This window comes from Sitophilus oryzae, unplaced genomic scaffold (assembly GCF_002938485.1).
Source record: "Sitophilus oryzae breed Bouriz unplaced genomic scaffold, Soryzae_2.0 scaffold_682_pilon_pilon, whole genome shotgun sequence".
Classification (NCBI taxonomy): Eukaryota; Metazoa; Arthropoda; class Insecta; order Coleoptera; family Curculionidae; genus Sitophilus; species Sitophilus oryzae.
In genome coordinates, this window is record NW_022147287.1 from 4,113,162 (window position 1) to 4,135,872 (window position 22,711).

The 22,711-nt window shown below is 32.3% G+C and overlaps 1 protein-coding gene across 2 annotated transcripts in view; it reads left to right on the forward strand.

Moving 5' to 3' along the window:
* LOC115887926 (oxytocin receptor-like) overlaps window positions 1-22,711 on the forward strand; it is a 169,519-nt gene that overhangs the window by 105,220 nt on the left and 41,588 nt on the right. For both annotated transcript variants that reach the window (XM_030907460.1, XM_030907459.1), the window contains exons 3-4: window positions 10,150-10,306; window positions 11,798-11,968. In XM_030907460.1, the coding sequence (XP_030763320.1) occupies window positions 10,150-10,306; window positions 11,798-11,968 (328 nt within the window). The remainder of the gene's footprint in view (window positions 1-10,149; window positions 10,307-11,797; window positions 11,969-22,711) is intronic.

A 22,711-nucleotide genomic window follows, 5' to 3' on the forward strand; every position in this document is an offset into this window, starting at 1 on the left:
CGACTCTAAATTTGTCGCCATTTTCTAAATGATCTCGCCTCGTTAGAAATATCACCTTTCTTACAGTATTCCATTTAATGGGGTGAAGGTCTTATGCAATGAAGCCAATTTCAGAAGGCCTTCACCCACTTAATAATTTTATCGGCAATATTGGCAATATTTCTTTGACAGATATCCTAAAGGAAGCCATAAAATGTCCCCACTGCCTTTAATTAAAATTTATTTTTCTTCTGGAGTATACGGTGAAATCGTTTGAAGAACGAAATGACTGACAAAAGGCAGAGATATAACAATTTTAATTTGCAGTTTGCTATGTTTCATATTGACAGATGTTCTTAAACTAGGTGAAGTTCTTGAAAAATTATATAGGGTGAGTATTAAATAAGTGCAAATATTTTTAGGAGTAGTATATTTCGACCACAGAAAATCACTATTTTATTTTTTTTTCCCCAAAAAAAAAACGTTGAAAATTTTGAATTAATTTTTTGAAAAAATTTTTGGATTTTTTTTATTTTTGGTTAAAAAAACATAATTACTGAGTTATATGCAATTCTTATCTTTCTTGACTAATTTCACTTAGTTAGCCATGGAAACAAGTTCAATCGTCGTAGCTGATCATACAGATACTGAACATCACCCTCCTCGATCACCTGACCTATCCATTTTTAGATTTTTTATGCGGTATGGTTAACAACAATGTTTCCAAAAAAAATTTATGAATTAAGAGGAGCACTCAAAGAGGCGGTACAGGAGAAGTTTAATAATGTCGACCGCCGTTCTATGAGAATAGCTAGTAATTCAGTTTTAAAAATTATGTACTCAAAACAATGGCGGATTTTTTCAACGTTTTCTAAAATAACTTAAAATGTATGTAGTGATATTTTTTTAAGTCTTTTTTGTGTAATGTAAAGTTGTCTTAAGTTTGTGTAATGTAAATTGAAAAGAGCCATTTAATAATATATATTTTGTCTTTTTGTTATAAGTTATAAATCATAACAAAATAAGAATAATATGCCAACTAAATGAAATTAATCAAGAAAGATAAGAATTGGCTATAACTCAGTAATTTTTCGAAAAAAACATATTATAGCTTATATCTCTTAAAAGCTTAAAAATGGCGCTTTTTATAAAGTCAAGACCAACTATGGTTTCCATTTAAAAAAGCATATATTTGTGTCATATGTCAAAAATGACACACTTTAGAAAAAATCGGAGAACACAAACTCATTAGGGATGTCATTATCTACAACTTTTATCTGAAAACTTTTTGTCTAAAATGGATTATAATGGAATTAGGGACAATTTTTAAAATAGCCAAAATTTCTTTTATTTTCGAAATATCTAGTAAGCCATGAACTTTTTCAAAAATCTGAAAGGCGCATGTTTATGACCCCACAAAACTGCAATTCTTTCCCCATTTAACCGACTCTCTATCTCCAGTAGTTCCCGAGACACCCATAGAGAATATCGTAGGAAACTCACCCTGTATATGAAATATGTCAGCTGAATTATAATTTCTTATCGGATTTGTATTAAACGAAAATTATCAAAACGTTTAAATAGATACCTTTAAATTCCAATCGAACCAATTTTGCAAATTACCAATTATTTTACATAGTTACACCATTACAACCCAACGTTTTAAAACTATAAACATAATTTCCTATACTGATAATCTAGAAACGTAAAAGGGTTGAAACTCTTTAGCACCAATGGCGTTGAACCAACCCCATAAATCCCCAACTTTGCCTAAAAGTTCTGCGGCTAATTGATTAAGTTGGAATAGATTTTCATCCCTGTTAAGGGCAGAGAAATTTTCAGATATAGGGTGGAATAGACAATAATGCGATGCTGGGGTAGTTTAGTTAGTTTTAGTTCATTTAGATTGGGCGATTGTGTCATAGTATCCAGAAATAATAATAGTTGGGTAGGGACAGAATTGTAATAGATTTGGTAATCTTGATATTATTATCAGTATTGTTTTAGTTAGAAACCTTCAATTTTAACTAGAACATGGAGTTAAAATATACTATAAACACAAAAATTGAGGTATACCGGGTGCGTCTCAAAAGTGTACCTCTATAATTTTTTATTTTTTCAGATAAAAAAAACGAGATTTGGTATGTTAGTATATGACATAAATTAGGATTGATTGACGTATTCAACTGTTTTTGACGACTTTCTGTTTCACCGGAAATTGATATTTTTGCATGTGGTTTATTTGAAATTGTAAGGTGCGGTTCATAACGACAATTTGACTCGAAATACCAAGTGTGTGGTACCAAATTATTCGTAAAAAATGCTTTTTCCAAATATGCTAATGAAGCTACCCTTGTTTCATTTGAAAAAAATTGAGGTATGATTAAAAATACGATTTGGGTATCTTTTAACCGGTCAGGACAAAACACGAAAACTATTGGACGATCAAACCTATTTTTCCAAGTTTCTTGCTTAAAAATTAGCGTTTTTAATACAACCATGGCCCTCTAGATTGAAATTTAAAATACTATTTTTTAAGCGTAAATGTCAAAAGTTGGGCATATGATATGTCATTCTATTCAGAGTGTTATTTTCTATCGAATAATGTAAAAATATAACGAGGGTGCCATTTAAAAATCAAAAGTTTGGTTAGGTCATCAATACCGGTGAAACAGGAAGTGACCCAATACAACTGAATACGTAAATCAATCCTAACTTATGCAACATATACTAACATACCAAATCTCGTTTTTTTTATCTGAAAAAAATATAAAAAGTAAAAAATAAACTATTGGTCTCAATCATTCCAGATCATGCTGTCAATCAAACATCCGTAACACGATTAGTAAATAAAAAAGATTGACAAAAAATTGTCAAGAATGACTAAAAAGTACTTACAAGTAAGTTTATTTGTCAATAATTCGCAATAACTATTTTCATATGTTATTATTAATTACTGACAAAAATAAAATATAAAAAATATGTGGATCCATGAATAAAAATAAAATGTATTTTTTAAAATCTGATTAAGAGACTAGGAAAGAATTATTTCGTAAAATTAAAAATAAACTTCAAAGATATGCGTATCATAAAATATAGAATTATAACTATCCATTAATATTTCTTAAAAAAATATTGTTTAATTTTAATTAAAAACTGGCACTTTCCAAACGATTTTTCCCGAGAAAAAAACTATTTTCTAAACAAAATTGATTGCAAACTATAAGCCTTACGGATCGGAAGCGGAAATTTGAGAAGAATATTTGCAGGAAAATAAATTAAGCTTTCCCGGAGTATTTTCGAGACTCTACTTAACAAGAGATTCGATTTATAGGTAATACGCTTTTAAGAAGTCTATTTTCCTTTCTTGTTAATGCCTTGGGGTGCTTTATAAGATAAATAATACAAGGAGCCTTGAGTTACGGGGACTACTTGCTTTATAAAGTTACTTAGACATTTTTGGAACTAGATATCACAAGTGAAATAGAAAATTTAAAAATTTAAATATTGAAAAAGATACAAGATATACTCAGAAATTGGCTCTTTCCTATAACTTTTTTATTTTTTCAGATAAAGAAAACGAGATTTGGTATGTTAGTGTAAGACATAAATTATGATTGACTGACGTATTCAATTGCTTTTAGTCACTTCCTGTTTCACCGGAAACGACTACAACTTTTGATTTTTAAATGACAACCGCGGTATTTTTTACTTTATTGGATATAAAATGACACTATGAATAGAGTGATATATTATATGTCAATTTTTAACATTGTCGTATATGGTTTATTTGATATTGTAACATGCGGTTCATAACGACAATTTGACACGAAATACCAAGTGTGTGGTACGAAATTATTCGTAAAAAAATGGTTTTAACAAAAAGGCTAATGAGTCGCCCTTGTTCCATTAAAAAAATTGAGATATGATTAAAAATACTATTTGGGCATTTTTTGGCCGGCTAAAACAAGACACGAAAAACATTAAACGACCAAAACTATTTTTCCAAGGCTCCTTGTTTAAAGAGTGTTACATTTTCTATCGAATGAAGTAAAAAAAATAAAAGTTGTAGTCATTTCCGGTGAAACAGGAAGTGACCAAAAACAATTGAATACGTCAATCAATCCTAATTTATATCATATGCTAACATACCAAATCTCGTTCTTTTATTTGAAAAAATAAATAAGTTATAGGGGTGAGCCACTTTCGAGACGCACCCGGTATATTTGTCAACATTTTGTCGTGGTACTTAGAGGGCGCTGTTTGACATTATAACAAATATTGCGCGTTTGCACAAAAAATTACATGGCAGTCTATAGTTTTTGTTACAGATTTAAATAGAGCACAAAATTTCCAAAAAGTTAGCGAAAATCGCAGTTTTCTATCGTCTCTCTAACGGCAGATATTAAGAGAAAAATAAACTTAGGTGAAAGGTACACAATAATGGCCACAAAAGTGTACCAAATATTTCTTTCCTTAGTAAATTATTTTATAAACTGTAAATTTATTAAGAGCACAAGCTATGAATTCCATAATACACTTCGCATCCTTTTTATTATTCTTTTTTTGAGCTTTGAAGAAGAGCCCAATAAATAAAAAAGGGTATATTTTATGACATACTCTCCCTTTCTTGTCACATTTGAGAAGAAATCCTCGGGGATAAATGGATTTATTTTGTTCCTTTCGAACCGGTACATTTATAAAATCAATTTAAGGACCTTTTTCGGGACATACGGATATACGGATGGATTTATAACTCAAAATTGATTGAGGAAATACAGCATACATGGTGGAGGTATCTAAGGGGATGCATTAATTTTGAGGTTTCACAAAAAAGGTCGAAAAGAAATACACCGCTGTTTTCACTGAAACCGTTCATTTAAAGTATGTTAGGGTCCAATTTGCATATAAATCTGTATGTTTTAGTTTGATTTACATATCATTTCACTGCCAAGCGATAGCCGATGGCCGCAAAGAAGATTGCCTATGTTTATGACATGGTACAAAGAATACAAGGTATGATATTGCGCAGGTTGGTCGCAACGTCACAGGTGATAATAGGCGCTATTGGTCAGCACGCTCCGCGCGCCAGTTCAAATCGTCAAGATATTGTTATAAACCTGTTTTTTTTGTTTATATACCGTCATTGAATTATCGCTAAGCAAGTTACTGTGGAGCAGTGCATAAGGAGTCGGGCTAGGAAGCGAGAGACCGGAGTTCGAATCTCGGCCGGAACATCACTTTTATTTATTTTTTAAATACTGTTGTATTCTATGGTTTATTTTAGTAGATAAAAAAAAAGAACTATTTATTCTGATATTTTTTAATCTCCGTTATTAATATAAATTGATTGTTAGTACAATAGGGCTCATTTAATATAAAATAATGTTCTTTTTTTTAATGTATCGGGCCTCTAATTGTACCTAAAAGTAATATATTTTTAGTGATATACCATATTGTAAACTATTTAATATTTCAGTCACTTAAAAAATTAATTTGCATTGAATAATTGCCTACCATTAAAGGAAATTTGAGCTATATAAACCCTTGATGGGCATGACAAGTATGCAAATACTTCCTTTAAATTTTGGGTGTCGTTAAACCGATTTATTCTCTACATATAAAAGAAGCACAGGTCACTAATTATAATAAACTTCACCCTTGGTATTACTTCCACTAATTATAATAAACTTCACCCTTGGAAATTACTTTATCACAATTTAATACAATACGTTCATCTGCATTGGCATTTTCTACTTTTCGATGGGAAACAATAAACTTTCCAACATTTTTTCCAATGATGTAACAATTCCTCTTGTGGTTACTTTTCCATAGATATCCTCATCTCTGTCCTCATGTGAATTCAGAGGCAATAAAAATGAAAAAATTATTTACCATAAACATCGCAAACTAAAAACCTAATAAACAATTTTATACCGAATATAGAAATAAATTTAGTATTTTTACCTATTATCGTCCAAATCCATGTTAATAGATAATTATTATTTTTAAATATATTTTTGGAACTGCTGGTTTTAGTAATTATTAAATTAAACGAACTAAAAAGTCTTAAAATAAACAATTCTTAACTATAACCTCAAAAAATGCAGCATGTTTATTAAAGTTGTTCTCCTGATTCAGACTTGCTTTCTGGCAGATTCGAAAACATTTTTTAAAGTCGATTGCCGATGGCTGCAAAGAAGACTGCCTATGTTTGCATATAACTGTTTCTATTTGACAGGCAGATGACAAAATTGCTGTCTTGCCCATTTATGATATGGAAAGGGTCCGCCATCTTGGATTTTATGTTTTTTGCGATTTGCATGACCTCTTTACATTTTTCGACAACCGCATCTTTAAATCTCTAGAAACGAAAAACCCTGCAAGACAAACGAAAATGGAACACCCTGTACATTTTGGCTATTAAGTCATTTCTTATTAATTCATTATATGATAACTACACCAAACAAAGTTATAAATAGAAAACAAAGCTAGCAGACCTTTATTTATTATTGATAATACAAGAGTTTTATTGACAGAAGTTTTTAACGGTAATTTTTGCTTAGAAATCCCCCTAATTGACTTTTATACGTCAATGGCCATTTTCTCTAAGCCCTAACCCTTTCACGATACATTAGCTAATTGTTTTGAAATTCGAATTTTTCGGAAACCTATTTTAGTATTTTATTTTAAGAACTCACTCGCTTCAGTTCTACGAGAGAGAGTTCTATTTTTTCTAACAGCATAGGTATAAAACGAAAATATATGATTACATTATAATACATTCTTTTTTTTCCTACTCTGTTAAATTTGATTATTCTTTCTTTCTGCACAGTCTCATGCTTCCATTAGAAAATTAAAAATAATATTCACAGTAATTGTTTGAAAACTCACAATAATGAAACTATGTCACTGTAGTTTGTAGAAATCAAATTTTAGTTCAATCTCTACTCTGTCTAAAGCTGAAATTACTGATAATTACTACCATAAATATGTAAAATAACAAAAAAGAAAGGAAAAGGAACAACAAAACTAAATAACTACATTTTAATATACTCAGGCGTACCAAAAGACCAACATCAGGCGTTGGAGTAGCTATAAATGATAAATATGAACAGAATATAGAAAGCATAGAATACGTGTGCGACAGAATCCTGAGAGTAAAGATTATGTTTGATCAACCCATTCACATTATATCAGTGTACGCACCCGACATTAATAAACCTGAAGAAATGTCAATGGACTTCTACGAAAATCTACAGTCAGCGATAGACAAAATACCAAGACATGAAAAGATAATAAATATAGAATCCCTCAACCACGAAAGCACTAAACAACTTTATTCAAACAGATGCCAAACACATTTTGACCGAATTCTGTAACCCCATAGTACAGTTTGATACTCCTAACACAGCTTGGAACAAACTGAAAGAAAACATCTGCAAAGGTGCTAAAGAAGCTTTAGGAACACGTACTGTATCACACAATAGAAGGCCGAACATTAAACCTTGGTTTACATTAGAAGTCAAGAACATTACAAGGGAAAAGAAGGAAAAATACTTACAATACAATACTACTGGTATTCGCCCAGGCGACAGCCTCAATATCTATACCGAAATAAGGAACAGGACTAATAATAGAGTACGAGAAATTAAAGAAGAATATTGTCAGCGATTTAGTAGCGAAATGGAGGCGGATATGTACGGAGCACAAAAACGTATTTGGAAGATGTTGAGGGGTTTGAAACGAGAAACAAATGAAACAATGTGGGAAAAATATTTCAGAGACTTATACGCAGAAACAGATGATCCAATGGAAGCACAAGAGACAAGCCAAAGAGATAATACAGAAGATTATGCGCAAATCACTTACAAGCAAGTAGAAGAGACAATAAGGAAACTTAAAAATAGAAAATCTCCTAATCAAGATAAAATACCAAACGAGCTAATAAAAAACGCAGGCACGGCTGTCATAGAAGAATACACAAAACTCATAGAAGAATACACAAACTGATACACAAACATTATATTACAACATAAGAAAATACCAGAAGAATGGAAACAAAGTATAACAATACCCATTTTTAAAAAGGGAGATAAAACAGACCCAGCAAACTATAGAGGAATAACATTACTGGTTTACATTAGTTTTCGCTAAAACTTCTGACTAAGATCATTACGGACAAAATCTCCTCAATAGTGCCAATAAGCGAGGAACAACAAGGATTCCGAAGAAACCGATCAACTACCGATGCACTATTCATACTCAAGCAACTAGTTGAAAAATCCTTAGAATATAACTCTCTAGCCTATGTTTTATAGATTTAACAAAGGCCTTTGATAGAGTCCAACTAAAAGACATCATCACCATCTTGGAAAGCAGTAATGTCTCGAAAGAACTCACAGAACTTATCAAGGACTTAAACATAAACACAACAACCCAAATAAGAACAAATTTTACCTTAACGCAGCATCTTCGAACTACAACTGGTATTCGCCAAGGCGACAGCCTCAGCCCTCTGTTATTCAACACAATCATGGATCAAGTAATAAAAACCGTCAAGAATACTGGATTAGGATATCGAATGGGAATGCATAAAGTAAACATATTATGCTATGCCGATGACGCAGTACTTATTGCAGAGTCAGAGGACGACCTCCAAAGAATGCTACAAGCTTTAAACAGACAGGCAGAAAAACTTAACATGCAAATTTCCACAAATAAGACCAAATGCATGACCATTACAAAGGAGCCTCTACGGTGCAAATTGGTAATAAAAAACAAAACTATTGATCAGATAATGTCATTCGAGTACCTCGGATGCAAAATTACAAGCTCAGGATTCCTGGAAGAAGAAGTAAGGAAATAAGCCAATAAAGCTGCCGCAATATCAGGACATCTTAAATATCCCATATGGAAAAACAAACATTTGAGTACAGAATGTAAGTCAAGAATATACAAAACCTGCATACGACCAGTGATGACATATGGTGCGGACACAGAATGGGCCCCGACAGAATGGCCATAATAATTCGCAACAACGTACCCCATGGCAGAAGACCTACTGGACGACCACCTAAACGTTGGCAAGATAGTTGGCAGTCAACCTCGCAAGAGTTGCTTAGACGAGGAGGAAACCGGAACTAAACAGGCGATACGCCTTCTAAAAGAAGAAGAAGAAGAAGAAGAAGATATGTAAAATAGACATATCTTGTAAAAAGTCTGGGATTTTCGCTACTGGAAGATAAATCTTCAAAGTAAAATATTGTATGAACCAAACGACTATCCAAAGGATACCGAATATATACCGGATCTGCATTTCTGGCCTTGGATGCCGAATGTCGTGTTTACGAAGGGTACGGTCAATATGTTCAGTACAATAAGATGTTTTGAATAAAGAAATAAGAGCAAGTATATTCCGAAGCTATGAAATCTAGCATCGGATTAAATGGATATGTAATAAATACTTCGCATTTTTCTCTCTTCGACTTACTAGATCGCCATAGCGATTCACTTTTAGACTGTAACCCCCTAACCGAGACTTCGCTTGCCGATAGAATATAGTTTATCATCAAATGTAGTAATAACATTCTAAGACTAACCCATATTAATATTATCTCGATTTGACAAAACAGCCATTCCATTTTTTTCGTATAAAAAAGAATAAATTTATGACCCTTTAACGTTCATCTTATGATGATTTGAAAGTTATAAACGTAAGATTTTTTTAAAGAAAACTCTGTCATTTAGAAAAATGTATCATCGTAAAAGCAAAAAAGAAGTGGAAGTGGAGATATATGTTTACGAGTAAACTAAACGACAAAAAGTAGCAATAAAAGTATGATATTTTTTGTAAAGGATTTAGCAGAAGCAGTAAATTTAACGACGAGTAATATCAGAAAAAAGAGTCAGCGAAAAATAAGATCGTATAAATTTTTGACAGTAATGTTCTCTAAAAAGAAATTCCATTAATTTTAACTTTCTGTTATCCCATCTAGATATCTTATCTCATCTATCATGACCTAATTTTAAAAATATTCAGGTAGGCCTGCATAGTTATTCACAAAGGTTTATTAAGTAGGATTTTGTGGCCAGTACAGTGTTCCCCATTTTAATCTTAATAGATCTGGAGGAATAATTGTTTTATGTACATTTAATTTTCTTTTTCAGATATTGTGGAAGAAAAAAACTGTCACGAATGTATTTCTTCATCCTCCATCTGTCCGTAGCCGATTTGATGGTAGCATTTTTTACAGTCCTTCCACAATTAGCATGGGATATTACATACAGATTCTATGGAGGATTCCTTCTGTGTAAATTAGTTAAAGTAAGCTCACTTATATAAATATAATGTGTAATATAAATTATTTTATGAAATTAACAAAATTCTTACAGCTTTAGTGTATATTAATAAATAATATTTTCTTGCCTTTAGCTGTGTATTTTTTTCTAATTTCGAAAAATCGAAAGAAGAGAGAAAAAAATAAAAAGTAAAAAGAAAATTATTTTGCTTGTCGTAAAGGACCCTGGGGAACCAAGCGGGCCGAAAAACGCTCTTTACCATCTTTTGACGGGAGATGCGCTAATATCTCACCGACACTTTACTACATCGTGTATTGATATTGGAAAGGTTTTGCTTGCCGTATCGGTGAGAACCAGCCCCTGGACAGCCCACCTGATGAAGGGTAGGCCCAGAAACCGGTTGTGGGAGTGGAGCTTGGTTCCCCCCTTTACGACAAGCAAAACAATTTTCTTTTTACTTTTTATTTTTTCTCTACTTTCGATTTTTCGAAATTAGAAAAAAATACACGGCTAAAGGCAAGAAAATATTATTTATTAAATTATTTTTAGAAATAATTCATAAGTTAAAAATGCTGTGATCTTTGATAGGTTTCATAAGTAGTATTCATAAATGTGAAAAAACACTAGTTACCAATAAAAATCACTCCAAAAATTAAATAATCTACAAAAATAGACAAATTTAGAAGAGTCTTTTCTGCAACCCCTTTTTTTTATAATATCTAGTAAATACTAGTATATTGTTTTATTAGGAGTAAAAATGATACCTTTTGTGACAAGGCTGTACGTTTGACACAACAGGCGAGAAACAAAAAGATAATTTTACTCCAAATAGAACATGCTATTTTTTTCAAACGTCCACAAATAATTTTTTAAACAATTTCAAGCGTTGCAAATAATATAAAAATATATATAAAAAGTATAACACCTTGTAAGTAATTATATGCCGAGAAACTATAGTTACACTCGTTGAATTTGACACATAAAAAAAAAGTTTTATGTTCCTTTAATTAACCAAGTAAAATAAAATAAATATAAATATTTAGAAATTTATTAATAAGAATTTATTCTTGAAAACTCTTCTTATAAAAGATTTAAAAATATCCCAAAACATTTTTATAAGATCCTCATTAAACGTATAGATTGGTGTGGGATGCGTAAAATCAATTTTCTAAATTAGAGGCAGTCTCGAGTTGAAAGATATAGAAACAAGCAAAGAGGAAAAAACTGATTTCTTTAAGGAAAAAATCTATATAAAAAAGTATCTCAGAAAAAATCACATTGATATAATTTAGATTAAATGGAAACAATAAAATTTTATTATGTCTTGGGTGGATTATTCTTAGTCTAAAGTCCCAAATTTTAAGAAATATAAGAAAACAACATTTATTTGATCTATTTTATTTGTATTAATAGAGTCGGGAGATTTTGTACGGCTTTTATAGTATATCTAATTTAATATACATGATAGGAGTAGACAAAAAAAAACAAGAATAATATTTAAAATTATTATTTTTAGTACGGCCAAATTCTTGGACCCTACCTCAGCTCATATATTCTTATGGCAACAGCGCTGGATAGACATCAAGCTATATGCTATCCATTAACTTACTGCTCTTGGACATCTAGGAGATCGAAAGCTATGGTTTACATGGCTTGGTTAGCAAGCTTATTGTTTTGTATACCTCAGGTAGAATATATTAATTTATTAATTTAGTATTTAGGTATTTTTTATACAAGACGATAATGCAATTTTATCGCCGTGTATAAAAAAAATATTTTTTTCCATAGCCGAGTTACGTTTTAAAAAATACTCAGAAATTATTATTTCAATGAACTTATCACGAATAGAAAAAATATTGTGCTGGGTTGGCGTTGGTTTCTATGTAATTTGACAAATAAATTAAGCTGTCTCTTTAGTTGTCAGTTTTGAGTGAATATTATGTCAATATTTTTTAATTCTCTTTTGTCTTTCGTGTCGATTACTGATTGAATTGGAGCCAGAAATGGCTCAAAACGAAATAATAAATTACCCCGATTAAAATCAATAAAATGAAAAATATACGAAATAGAATAAATGTACCGATTTCTTTCGAAAATCGACATCCATGAAAATATGAACCCTTCCTGGACACAAACGGTACATTGTGAGACAGGAAATTGTAGCGAGAAACAAGCCCTATAACATAGGATACAACCTTTTAATGAACAGTGCTTTCCATAAAATCAATAAAATGAAAAATATACGAAATAAAATAAATGTTCTGATTTCTTTCGAAAATCGACATCTATGAAACTATGAACCCTTCCTGTACACAAACGGTACATTGTGAGACAGGAAATTGTAGAGAGAAACAATCCCTATAATATAGGATACAACATTTTAATGAACAGTGCTTTCCATAAAATCAATAAAATGAAAAATATACGAAATAAAATAAATGTACTGATTTCTTTCGAAAATCGACAACTATGAAAATATGAACCCTTCCTGGACACAAACGGTACATTGTGAGACAAGAAATTGTAGAGAGAAACAAGCCCTATAACATAGGATACAACATTTTAATGAACAGTGTAGTAAATATAGCAATAGCAAACATTAGACCAGTGTTTTCAAGATCAAATTCGATTTTCAATTCAAATATAATTCATTTACGGCGTAGAAAGCCTTGTCTAGTAAATAAGAGTTCAATGCTTTGCGAAATGAAAAAAATGATGTTATGGATTTGATTTCAAATGGCAGGTGATTGTGCATTTTTTTCGAGTTGTATAATATTGAACTTTTAACTAACTCTGAGCGTGGGGTAGGTAGATAAAGATCTTGCTCCGCGTTCCTGAGTGGATAAGTGTGAGATGGCCTTTCTTGAGAAGCTGATACATGTTTACGTATTAGGCAAACGGATTCAAATATAAATAAGGAAGGAAGAGTCAATATTTTTAATTCTCTAAAAAAGCCCCGGCAATGAGTTCTGCTGTTTAGTCCCAGTGAATATCGAACAGCTCTCTTCTGGAGCTTGAAAATGCGGTCAAATTGAGCCGCACAACACGTACCCCAGAATGGAAGGGCATACCTGAGGTGCGACTCAAAAAGTGCATAATAAACAGTTCTAGCCACTGACAAGTTAAGCTCCTTAGAAACAGACCTTAATGCAAAACAGGCAGAGCTCAATTTTTTCGACAAAGCTTCGATATGTATGTCCCATTTCAGAGAATTGTCCACAACAAGCCCTAAGAATTTTACGGATTTTACGACGTCAATGGTGGTGTTGTCAAGTACAAAAGGCTGCAACGAGTTTTTATACGACAAAGCCTTAGTTTTAGAAATGTTGAGACTCAGGAGGTTCGAATCGCACCAAGATTTAATGGTGATTAAGTCATTTGATATAATCCTATGAAGTGCCGCGATGTCCTTGTTGCTCCAAGTGAAGCTAGTGTCGTCCGCAAAAAGACATATTTTGCCACTGATGTTTATGTTAGCAATGTCGTTAATAAAAAGAAGAAACAAAACAGGGCCTAGTACTGAGCCTTGTGGTACTCCACATTCTATTGGCTTTCTAGAAGACAACGTGGTATCCACCCTCACAAGTTGACTTCTGTTGCTCAGATACGACTTAAACTATCCGAGAGATGATCCCCTGAACCCATAGTGCTGCAGTTTATTAATTAAGATCTTATGATTAACAATCGAACGCCTTAGAAAAATCACAGAAAATTGTTGCTGTAGAATGATGGTTGTTTAGGCTGGAGTAAACTTTATTAAGGAGGGAAAACATAGCGTCATTTGTGGACTTGTTGCTTAGAAATCCAAATTGATATTCAGTAAGTATTTCGTACTTAAACAGAAAAGATACCAGCCTTCTTTTAACCAACCTTTCTATGATCTTAGATAGCGTTGGAAGGAGTGCAATTGGGCGATAGTTAGAAGCTTCATCTTTGTCTCCTCCTTTGTGCAGAGGAATGATTATTGCCGTCTTAAGACATTTTGGAAAAACACCATTTTGGAACGACATGTTTATTAAAGTTGTTAGGTGATTCAGAGTGCTTTCTGGCAGATTCGAAAACATTTTTAAAGTTAGCCCGTCGGTCCCAGAAGAGGATTTATTTTTGATGGTATTAATTGTACTCCGAAGCTCTTCAAGAACTACGGGCGAAAAAAAGAAACTGTGTAAGTTTACATTATCATTAGAGAGATAAGAAAGTGGATCATGAGGAGGACATATGGTATTAGTTAAGTTTTTCGCTACATTTACAAAGTAATCGTTAAGGTTCTCAGGCGAGGTAGAGATATTGCTAGACGAAGAAAAGCTTTGTTTCTCAACTCATTCACAATAGACCATGTTTCCTTAGCAACATTACCAGAATTGACTATTCTCCTATTATAATAAAGGTCCTTAGCGGCTCTTATAGTCTTATGATAAATTTTTCTGTATAGTTTTACGTAATTGTGGAAGAAGAGACTGTCTGAGAATTTTTTTAAGTGAGATAATGAACGCATGTTTTTAGAAGATATGCGTAGAACTTTAGTAAGAAGATATGCGTAGAACTATAGTAGACCTTTAGTGGTCCAAGGTTTATTATGCTTATTTTTTATAGGCATAAGAGGAAAGGATTTGAACGCTAGACTGGTTAATGTTTTTACGAAAATAGAAAATTCGGTGTCGACATCATAAGAGCTAGTATCCCAGTTGGTTGTTTTACATAAGTGGCTGAACTTTTGAGCATTCTTTTCTGAAAAAATACGGCATAATTTACGAGGGGCATTTTTGATTTTGGACTTTATCGAAATCAAAAATGCCCCTCGTAAATTATGCCGTATTTTTTCAGAAAAGAATGCTCAAAAGTTAATGAACGAGAACTATCAGGCACAATGGAAAAAAGATAAATCGCCTTTGTATAAATTTTGAAAGAAGATGGCAGGCGGCTTCGCGGCTTAAAGATTTATTTTTAAAACAAAATGAAGACTGGTTAAAGGAGGATTTTATCATTGAGTTAAATGAACCCCTTCCATCCACATCATCTGCCGGCCGCCCACGATTGCCTTTTTCGGAACAATCTTCCAGAACCCAGAGAAGAACGGCCTCAAAAGTTTCCGAGGAACATAGGCAGGATTCGGCTTTACTTTTGCAGGCTGCAAAATACTTTACTTGTGCAGGTTGCTTTGTAAATTTAGTTATCCATTACTTCGTGTACCTGACTTTATCGAAAAGAAGTTAAATGAAGAACAATTTGAAGAGAAGCATGGAAAAGAAGAGGAATACGAGGAGGAAGAGCAAGAAGAAGAAGAAATGCAAAAAGAAGAAGAGCAAGAAGATATTTCTAAAGAAGATTGTTTTTGAACAGTAGTAATTTGATGATTGATCAACTTTCTTTTTTGGAACTAGATACAGAAGATGCTTCATAGGTAAATGTTAATCACACGTTGAATTTACAGTCAATATTTTCCATTAAATGTAAGTTGTTTAATTTTGGCCAAAAAAGTAGCTTCTAGAAACCATAGTGGAGCGTAGCAAAAACATAAAATATAATTCCCAAATATTATATTGGATTTCTTTTGTTTCATTTACATTTTATCATATAAACAAATAAACTATAACCACAATTTCACTCTGTATACTTTTTTGCTTTGATTTTTCATTATATTATTTAATCTTCTTACGAATTTGTATTATAGGTGACAATATTTTCGTATCAAGAAGTTTTTAGTGGTATCTATGACTGCTGGGCGACATTCACCGAAGAGTGGGGCAAGCAAGCCTATGTCATTTGGTAAGTTAGGTGTAATAATGATATAAGATTCTTTGTGTATAAATGAAAATTAAAGCTAGGACTTTTTATGTAAAAAGGGGCTCTTCGTTTAGTTCAAAACAGTGAACGGTTTTCGAGATACTTTTCGAGAGCGTTTAAAAGTTCCCAACATCGATTTTAGCATTAGCGAAATCAAGAGATTAATTTATTTAAAACTAGCGTGTACCCGCGTCTTCGTTCGCATCGAATTAATCATTTGTAATGGTGATGATACAGTAAAGCAAGAATTTCCATGACCATACAAACTGGATAAGATTTTCTCACATTTATGTCAGCATGAGAAAAAACAATATGGCAATATTATTATATAAATTGGTAATATTTGAGGGGTAGTTTCATCTCGTTGGAATTTGACTTTTGAAAAATCCGTTTGACAAAAATAAGCTTTTTATGTCAAACAGTTTAAGCAGAATCGTGGTTAATCAATTACCACAATTAATTTTTAAAAAATTTCAAAATATGTAAAAAACAAAATAAATTATGCGTGTCCAAGCGTTTTCTCGAAAGACTAATTGTTTTTTAAATAACAAATATTGTAATATTTGAGGGGCGTTTTCACCCTCTTGGAATTTGAGATTCGAGGAACCCCTCCTTATCGAACCTCTATACCCCACAGTCAATCCGTTTGCCAAAAATCAGCTTTAAACGTCAAGCAGTTTAAGCAGGATCGTGATTACTCAATTGTCATATTTTATGAAACGCCCTATATAAATATCTAAAAAATCTTAAAATATGTAAAACAACAAAATAAAATATACGTGTTTAAGAGTTTTTCCGAAAAACTCACCGTTTTTTAAATAAGAAATATTCTAATATTTGAGGGGCGGTTTCACCCCCTTAGAATTCGAGTTTCGAAAAATCCCTTCTTATCGAACCTCTAGACCCTAAAGTCAATCCGTTTTCCAAAAATCAGCTTTTTACATCAAGAGCTTTAAGCAGGATCGTGTTTAATCAATGATCAGATTTTTCGAAACACCCCGTACACATTTTTAAAAAAATCTTAAAATATGTAAAAAAACTAAGTAAAATATACGTGTTTAAGCGTTTTTTCGGAAGAAGACTTGACCGTTTTTTAAATAAAAAATATTGTAATATTTGGGGGGTAGTTTCACCCCCTTGGAACTGGAATTTCGAAAAATCCCTTCTTATCGAACCTCTACACCCTAGAATCAACCTGTATGCCAAAACTGAGCTTCTTACGTTGAGTGGTTTGCGCAGGATCGAGATTAATCAGTGAGTCAGTCACTTAAGGGTTTTATATATTAGTATAGATTTCTTGACATTTTGTCATTTCACCAATACTAAAATCCATACATCCTAATCTTTAAACGCAAATATCTTGAAAACCATTCACCTTTTCGAACTAAACGAAGAGCACCTGCTTTACATAAAAAAATTGTCTACATAGGTTGGTTAGCAAGATAATAAAAATTGTCTACACCCACCAAAGTTAAATACACTATTTTATTTGACACCCTTTATAATTCAATACAACAATTTTTGATTCAATGATCGCAATAAAACGCCTAATAAAATGAAACAGTACCAACTTAAAACAACGCTATTCGACTGTTATAGAATAATTCAATCGTTTTAAAATTCAATTTTGCTAGTTGGGATATTAGGGGTTGTCTTGTTTACTTATTTTTCTGAGGTCTGGAACCTCCAAAAAAATCACCAAACTCATCATTAAGGTTAACGATCTTTCGATCCCATTTAAATATTGATTTAGTTAATACTTTTTTTCGGGACAAGCCTCGTATTCAAAAATCTTTATTTAATGTCTTCTCTTTGTTCCTCCTCCTTTTTCCTCGATAATTAATATACAATTAGAGACGACGACTGAATTAGAGGTTAGGTCAAAGCATAGCGATGAACTCGTGCGGTACTTAAAAATAAATAAAGGCTTTTTCATTAATGCCGTGGCCACTTAAATGGGAAGGGGCGCTTTTAGGCCTATATCAGAACAGCCGCAGTGGCTGAGAGCGAGAACACGCGATGTAATTAAGGGTTTTGGAGTCTTTGGGCTGAAATTATGGGGTGTTGGAGGTAGAGATTAGGAATAAAGCATCGAAATGTAGACGACTGCAGTATTGTGACGTGATTTTATGCGGTTTGAAAAAACTAATTTTGGAAATGCCAAAACGGAATTTCAGGAAACATTCAGGTTTAGAGATTCGAGTAACAAAGAACACACAATTGTGGAATTACATAATGTATATACATAGAAGATTATTTTCTTTTATCTATGGTATATACTACTGCTACTGTCATTACACGCTGGCGAGTATTTGACACGCATCAGAAGATGGTTACGCAAGATGTTTTCTTTCCTGGGCCCGAATTCTGTAACTTAGAAAACGCTAAGCGCTTTTAGACGCTCAGCGTATATGACGTTAATTTTTGCTGAGCGCGCACTTAACTAATGATTTGGGTATTCTTGTCTGACGCGCTTTCTTTACTGATTGCGCTAAGCGCTTTGAAAACGGTTGCCTTAAAGGATCGTTTTGCTTGTCGAACTGTCAGTGAAAATCGAAAAAATTGCGATTTCGTGCGTTATCTTGCTCTTTAATGAAAACTACTACTTGTTCTATAAATTCCTAAATAAGTAATCGACAAATTACAAGTTGGTAGCTATAAATATTGTTCAAAACATCGAAAATGCTGAGAAGCGTCTTCAACATTTCCCTCGTATAATAAGAATAATGACATATCCATAGAAAAATAGGTTGACATAACTCAACAATAGGTTATAAAATTCACGTAACATTGACATTTTTCATTGTTTTAGTAAGGTTTTAGTCACATTTGACTATTAGATACCTGCCATAGACAAACAAATAAAAAGAGACTGGCAAATTAAATGGCGAAGAGAGGGACAACGTTCCCGTAGCGCAACTCAGAACGCAAAATTTCGTTCTATTTATGTTGATCTGCGCATTGCGTCTATTGGGCTCACTATCTCATTCTAATATAACAAGAGAGAAAGAAGCAGCCATATAAAACGTAATTTCTAAATAGAAATTAGAACAATCGCCTTTTGTTTTCGTCATCATGACAACCAAGATGACAACATCATGACAATTCGTCGCATGGTACAAAGAATACAAGGTATGATCGATAGCGGCTCCAATTTCGTTCGCGCATACCACCTGTGACGTCACTAGGAAAATAATGAATAAATAAAAAAATAAAGAAAGTTGACAGGAGATCTGCATCATAATCTGCATTTTTTGGGGTTATGGTTAAGAATTGTTTATTTTAAGACTTTTTAGTTCGTTTAATTTAATAATTACTAAAACCAGCAGTTCCAAAATATATTTAAAAATAATAATTATCTATTAACATGGATTTGGACGATAGGTAAGAATACTAAATTTATTTCTATATTCGGTATAAAATTGTTTATTAGGTTTTTAGTTTGCGATGTTTATGGTAAATAATTTTCATTTTCATTGCCTCTGAATTCACATGAGGACAGAGTTGAGGATATCTATGGAAAAGTAACCACAAGAGGAATTGTTACATCATTTAAAAAATGTTGGGAACATTTTATTTCCCAACATTTATTGTTTCCCATCGAAAAGTAGAAAATGCCAATGCAGATGAACGTATTGTAATTGTGATAGAAGTAATTCTAAGGGTGAAGTTTATTATAATTAGTGGAAGTAATACCAAGGGTGAAGTTTATTATAATTAGTGACCTGTGCTTCTTTTTATATGTAGATGTTTCTGGTTTTTGAGAATAAATCGGTTGAACGACACCCAAAATTTAAAGGAAGTATTTGCATACCCAGAATATGCCCATCAAGGATTATATAGCTGAAATTTCCTTTAATGGTAGGCAATTATTCAATGCAAATTAACTTTTTAAGTGACTGAAATATTAAATAATTTACAATATGGTATATCACTAAAAATATATTACTTTTAGGTACAATTAGGGCCCGATACATTTCAAAAGTAGAATATTATTTTATATTAAATGAGGTATTGTACTAACAATCAATTTATATTAATAACGGAGATTAAAAATAACAGAATAAATAGTTCTTTTTTTTTTATACTACAAAATAAACTATAGAATACTACAGTATTTAAAAAATAAATAAAAAGTTATATCCCGGCCGAGATTCGAACTCCGGTCTCTCGCTTCCTAGCCCGACTCCTTACGCACTGCTCCACAGTAACTTGCTTAGCGATAATTCAATGACGGTATATAAACAAAAAAACAGGTTTATAACAATATCTTGACGATTTGAACTGGCGCGCGGAGCGTGCTGACCAATAGCGCCTGTTATCACCTGTGACGTAGCGACCAACCTGCGCAATATCATACCTTGTATTCTTTGTACCATGAATTCGTCGTGTTTGTTAATTTTTCTTTTGGTGATTTACCTTTTTTTCTAAACTCTCCATTTTATTGACTTATGAATATGGATAGGGAACAAATTCCTTTGTTCCATATAGGTATTTATATTTTGTTACTTATAATTTTAGGTTATACTATTTGTTATTTTATTTGCTGCAGGAGCCAGTATCATCTATTTTTATATGTATTGGTGCCCCCTTTCTCTGATAGATATGTTAAAAGACACCTGGTAAAATAAAAGTAAGTAGTTATATTTATCATCTTATTAAGAAAAAAGTAGAAGTAGTAGTGTCAAAAATATTTCGAACGTCCCTTAACATAACAAATTAATACAATTAATTTTTTTCATTTTTTGGGTAGGTAGTTTATAGCTGGTTTATAGTAACCAGAAACTTTATTAATATACCTATTTTACGTTTGTTTTAGGATTAAAACTAAACTTGAAAATGGTTCAGGATCATGATTCTCGTAAAGGCTTCTTTGCTTGGATATTCACTTTGTTATTGCAATTAGACAGTTTTTTCGAAAATGAGATTTTTAATGCCCTTTAAAAAAATTGGCCGATCGTTTCCTGCAACAGTCAGTTCTTCTGCATTTAAAATTGGTAGGTGGGTGGAATAAACACTGTTATTTTTTGTCATTATATTATAAAAAGTTTGTTTATTTTTATGTATAAATAAATATGTTAATAAAACAGTACAATTTTTGCTTTTTTTATAATTTCCCTTATAATAGTAGTATTCTTTCGTTCTGAAAGAAACTGCAAATTTTCACTTACACTGATTTATTCCCTACACCACGTTCCCTTTACGTGGTATAGGGAATATAAATCAGTTTAAGTGAAAATTTTCAGTTTCAGAATGAAAGAATACTACTAATAATGGCTAATTTAAATTTTCCACCAGCCAGAATGTGCGATAATGTCTTACGATACGTTTTATACCTATCTCTTTCTTTTTCATATAAAACACACATAATAAAGAAAGATAGCAATACAGACGTACGTCCTGCCATTGTCCTACTAATTGGTTTCAAAATTGTTATTCTGAGTTGCGCTACGGGAACGCGGTCCCACTCTTTACCATGGGATTTGTCAGTCTCTTTTTATTAGTTTGTCTATGATACCTGCGAAATTACGATGCTGTCAATATGTGCTCAACGCGTATCCAGAAAACGACTCGCACAGCAACGAGAATACCAAAATCGACTGCTTGACGTTCCGCTTATCGCATACTTTCGCTCACCGCTTTGAAAGCGTAACGTTTTTATGTCAAAGTTACAGAATTCGGGCTGGGCTTTTCTGTGACTGAAAAGTCCGATACGTGACGTTATCTGTTTTCCGCACTCCGGACATCCAAAAATCTCATTGCTTTGTTGCCTGTTTACTTTTTGGTAGGATCACTACCTCGTGGAGGGTTACAACCACTTAAGTCAAGCTTTCAAACAGCGTGCTTTGAGTCAATGCTCTGATATACAAACCAACAAACAAGCCTTTTTTAATCACTGATTTTGTAATCTACTACGAATTATTTTTTTAATTTGTCCCATGCTCTCTTTCCCTATTATAATGTATAGAGTTTAGTTGTTATACAGGGTCAGTCTTAAATAAGTGTAAGTATTTTCAGGGCTGGTAGATCTCGTTTTTCAAATCAATTTAAAATAACCGAGTTATTTTATTTTGAAAATTTCCAAAAAAAAAATTTTTCCTAAAATTTTGAGACCCATTGTATCTTTTCTGGATTTTCTTTATTGTAAATTTAATCTACTACCTATGTTGCTATATTATCAAATTGTGTTTCTTAACTGAAAACTAAAAAAAATCCAAATTTTCAAAAAAAAATCGCGGAAAGAACCTCATAATCGTATTTTTGGGGTCGAAATATGCTACCTAAATATTTGCACTTATATAAGACTCACCCTGTATTGTCAAAAGTGCATTGTTCTCTCCAATAGAGAATATTACGTGACTTTTACAAGATAAAACATATAATGAAGTCCCCAAGAATGTAAGTCTTAATGAGAAGCCAAGAAGTTTGGAAGTTCCCGTATATTTTATCCAGGAAAAACTGGCATTTCAGCACACTTAAAACTTTTAGTAGGTACTCTCTTCCTCGCTTATTAAAATTAGTTATACTTTATAAAAGTCTCTTGGACTCTAAACGGAGTCCATGATATCGTTATAATGCAGATTTTTAACCGTATCTTGTTCCTTGAGGAAGCTGACAAGAAGAAAATGTTTTATATGTTTATAAA